This window comes from Olea europaea, chromosome 17 (genome assembly GCF_002742605.1).
Source record: "Olea europaea var. sylvestris chromosome 17, O_europaea_v1, whole genome shotgun sequence".
Taxonomy (NCBI): domain Eukaryota; kingdom Viridiplantae; phylum Streptophyta; class Magnoliopsida; order Lamiales; family Oleaceae; genus Olea; species Olea europaea.
In genome coordinates, this window is record NC_036253.1 from 12567872 (window position 1) to 12572124 (window position 4253).

General features: G+C 33.3%; 1 protein-coding gene across 2 annotated transcripts; it reads right to left on the reverse strand.

Annotated features, from left to right (window-relative positions):
• Nucleotides 1-3393: 3393 nt before the first annotated feature.
• Nucleotides 3394-4247, reverse strand: LOC111366369 (mitochondrial carrier protein CoAc2-like). Of its 2 annotated transcripts, none has more exons than XM_022987135.1 (2): nucleotides 3913-4247; nucleotides 3394-3798 (listed from the first exon to the last, which is right to left on the reverse strand). In XM_022987135.1, exon 2 carries the CDS (start codon nucleotides 3744-3746, stop codon nucleotides 3417-3419), a length of 330 nt encoding a protein of 109 aa, XP_022842903.1. In that variant the 5' UTR covers nucleotides 3747-3798; nucleotides 3913-4247; the 3' UTR covers nucleotides 3394-3416. The 2 variants fall into 2 exon arrangements, with proteins under 2 accessions (XP_022842903.1, XP_022842902.1); XM_022987134.1 differs by having other exon boundaries at nucleotides 3394-3821.
• Nucleotides 4248-4253: the final 6 nt, after the last annotated feature.

The window sequence follows — 4253 nt, forward strand, 5'->3', positions numbered from 1 at the left end:
GATGATGCTGTGGAGAGAGATTCATTCAAAAACATTTTCTTCCCTAATCCACCCATAACTATAGTAACCTGATTCCCTTTTCAAACACTTCTAGCTGATAAGTAGAGACGTTCAGGTTTGATTGAGTATACATTTCTGTATAAAGATACGGCAGCATGTTAGTGTCTTCATCAATTAACTTCATAACCTGTATTTCTTGGTGTCTGCTTTACAATTTTGTATGGTATAGATCTATTACATAGCTTGGTGGTTGTGGTAGCTGGTTGGTGCTGTCCCAAGATGGTGGCTTGGGACTTAGCCTGCGCTATCGACCAATCCATTACTATTGAAGATGTATTCTCGTTTATCGACCAATCCCTGCCTGGTTACTGTCCAGGACTAGTCGAATTGTTCATTTTGTAGCTTCTTTGGGTACTTCTTTAAGCACCCAAAGAAGCTACTTTTGAGCTAAGCTAAACATGTTCTTACGACTGTGGGGAGGGTGGGGAACCAAAAGTCGAAATGGCAGGACAGTTACTTGGGTTGGTGGTGGAAGGAGGCTGGGAAAAAATATGAGATTAAATTCCAAAAGCACTGCTAGTTTCTTAAGATACATTTTTGCTCAACTGAATTATAAGAATAATTACAATGCAATAGTGGATTTTTGGTGCCACGTCAACATCGTTATTATACACATTAGATTTATCATTACATTTCGGGATGGGATTGGATAAGAAAATTCTAGTACCAGTACTCTGTTAATGGTTAATTGACATGTGAAAAATAACTGTGATCTATTATTTAATTGGGACTTTGCCATACATATATCAATTAAATGGTAATGGTGTGTTGAATTTCATACTCCACAATGTTAGAAATTATATATAATATAATTTTGATAATGAAACTACACCCTAATTACATTATTACATAGAAATATCATGATACTTTTTGAGTATTGGAAATATCTCAAGAAATGGCACGATACTTTTTGAGAGTTAAATATCTTAATGATTACTGTACTTTTGTAATTGTTTTTTGCCAAAGAATTTAACTGCTACCGTTAATAATAACTAAAAGTGTTAGCTTATATCATCGCGTCTCCTTCTATTCGAATATTTGAATTAAAAAATTAGTTTCCGATATTAATTAACTTAAAACAAGTGTTGTCTCAATGGACACTAAACTAGCGTCAAATATTTGTCATGTCATTGAAAACATTAATGTTTCAAACGGAAAAGAGTTAAGAGTGATTGATGTGATAACAAGTTGTAAAGTTCAGTGATTACTGAGAAAAAATTTGTTGTTCAATGATCAATTAACGTCAAAAGTATAGTAACCATTGGGTATTTAATCCTACTTTTTGAGTAACTTGACATTTGAAATTTACTTGTGAATAATTGTGATTTAATCGGCATGAGAGATTTTGTTTAAAGTGCCATATTTTACCTGCATTGAACATCTCTAAAAGTTGTTCAATATTCTACCTTTGTTTCAACTTTTTTTCAATGCATTATTAAACTCAACCTTTCGTTAATTAAGCATATTTTTATCCAAATATTCTGAAACCATGCTTTATGATGAGAGGCAAATATTTTGTCAAACATTTTCAATACATATTTGCTTCTTTAAAAATATGATGTGCAAATAAGTCTTTTACACATTTTTAATAGATTTTTTTGGACGGAAATCATTATTGAGATAAGATATACTAATTAATGAAAGGTTAATAGAATAAGAACGCAGACAAAAAAATCAAGGACTTCCTTGCAGTTAAAACGTAGTGCAAAAAATGTTTGTCACTATTAATATAACCACCTTATAAATAAACATATGAATGTATTTAACTTTCAAATTACATACTTTTACAAAATTTATAAAGTTGTTAAATGGTAGGGATAACAAAAAAATCCGTTTAATCCGATATCCGTGGAACCCCGCCCCGAATGGGACGGATAATACCCACCTAACCTGGTACATAGGATAGATATGGGGCGAGGGTCATTGCCTTGAAGTGAGTACGGGAAACATAGTCCTCGCCCCATTACTCACCCATTTAATATGAATTTCAAATTTAAGTTTTTATCAAACGAAAATAATAGATTTATCATTATTTTTAAAGAGAACATAAGTTATTTTTAACAAATTGGTAAATAGTAATACTATTTACTAACTAAGGACATAAAAAATAAAAGCAAAAAAAAAAGGAAAAAGAAAAAATAAATGGGGCAGAGACTTGCCCCCGCCCCATCCCGCTTTAACTGGGTATGTGTATGGGGTAAGATAACAAAAATACCCAACGAGACGGGGTGAAAACGGCCAATTCGTCCCATATCTACCTCGTTGCCATCCTTATTAAATGTAATATTTCTAAATTTTAAGACAGCCAAACCATTCCTAAAATCAATATTACTATTTTAAATTGTTTCCAACCCCACTTCTCCCCCTCGTTGTGCTCTCTCTACTCCTCCGTGAAATTTCTTTGCCTGAACCTTGGAGGTCTAGGTTTCGCCATAAACAGGTACTTAATGAGCTCAGATTGTTTATAATTTTTGCCATTGGCTTCTTAGGTTAGGAGGTTATTCATCAAAGGAAACTGACAAATCAATTGTTGGAAATAGTTCGTTACAATATATTGAATGAAATTGGTTGTTTTCTAGCATACTTATGAAGGTTGGATGAATATACCGAACAATTTCATTAGATGAATTAGGAAGGTCATGAATGAGTTGGATGACACATCTTTAACAACCGAGGTGCTTTTCATTTTATGCCGATTGTTTGTAAACGTTTATCGCGGCATATTTTCTGTTGTTTGTTTGTTTAGATTTTTGAAGGATAAAATTAGCAAATTAATATTCAGGGTTTTAGGGTTCAGGAAAAAGTGGCTAACTCAGATCGTTGCGATCTTATACAGTTTCTGCAACAAATTAGAAGAACCAAAAAAAATAACAATAATAATAATAAATAAATAAATAATAAAATGTGTGGATTACTGCAGTTTGGTGATTGTGACTTATTGTATTAAATCTGTTCTCCCTAAATGCCTTGGGCATTTTACAGACTGCATCAAATTTTGAATTACAAATTTGAGATTCTGTGGAATCGAAGAGTGGTTATGTTTGCCCCATGAATGTGGTTGTTTATTGATATTTACTTTTGTGATGTAAAATCTTTGAATTGACAGTCAGAATTTATTTATTGCTATCTCAAATTATCAATCATAAATAAAATGACTCTGAACATTTTCTATGCATTCTATGTGATTGGCTTAACAAAACTGGTAAATATGGACTGAGAAACATGCTATTTGTTTGATGAATTTCATATACCGTGCACTATGTTTAATTGATTAAATTTCTTATCTCCCTTTATTACTTTTGTCTCATCTAAGATAATTTTGTTTTTAACCAGTTGCAGAGTATATCAGGTATTCATTATTTAACCTTCGAGGCTAAAGTTGTGCTGAAGAGAAAGATCAAATTGTGAGGAACTAAAGGCCTCTCAATGGCCCTGAATACCATAAATATATCAAAGCACTTCTCTTGANAGAGAGAGAGAGAGAGACAATTTTCAGAAAGTGGAAGTGACATTGTCATCTCATTGCTTGCCTGATAAGCCAATTTAGTCCGAACTAAATCGAGTGGATAAGTGAAAAGTACTGCTGTTCCTCCAGCAAATGATCCAGCCATGAGATCAAGGACAGGACCTCTCCCAGTGCCAGGAAAGCCAAGTATGATCCATCGCCGGTATTCTTCATAAGCCATGTAGTGCAATGCTGCATAAGGCACTATACGTGCAACGCTAGCTCCATTCCCTCTAATAACAACCCCCATCAAATGCTTGTGTAAGATTAAGGAAAGGACTGTGTTAGGAATAATAAACTTAGGATGAACCATAATCTCAACAACCAAGGAAGGAAAATATTTGTACCTATAAAAACCCAGCACCCCTTCTGTTTTTGCAATTTTTGTGAAGGAACCAGATAGTCCTAGACTTTGAAATTCAGTCCGTCTAGTCTGGTTAATGGAAAAAAGAATAAATAACAGAAAATAAATTTATTTTCAAGACCTGCATTACAAACAACGCATACTTTCAGGATAGTAGTGCAAAGAACTTACAAGAACAAGAAGAAGAAACTAAGTCCTATTTTTCAATAAATGTGCGGTGAGCTAAATGGTCATTTTTCACTACTTAGATTGATCGTTATATCCAATAAATTCAAACCCTTTGCATCCACAAGAGGCCATTCATTTTTGTCTACTTTTTTTTTT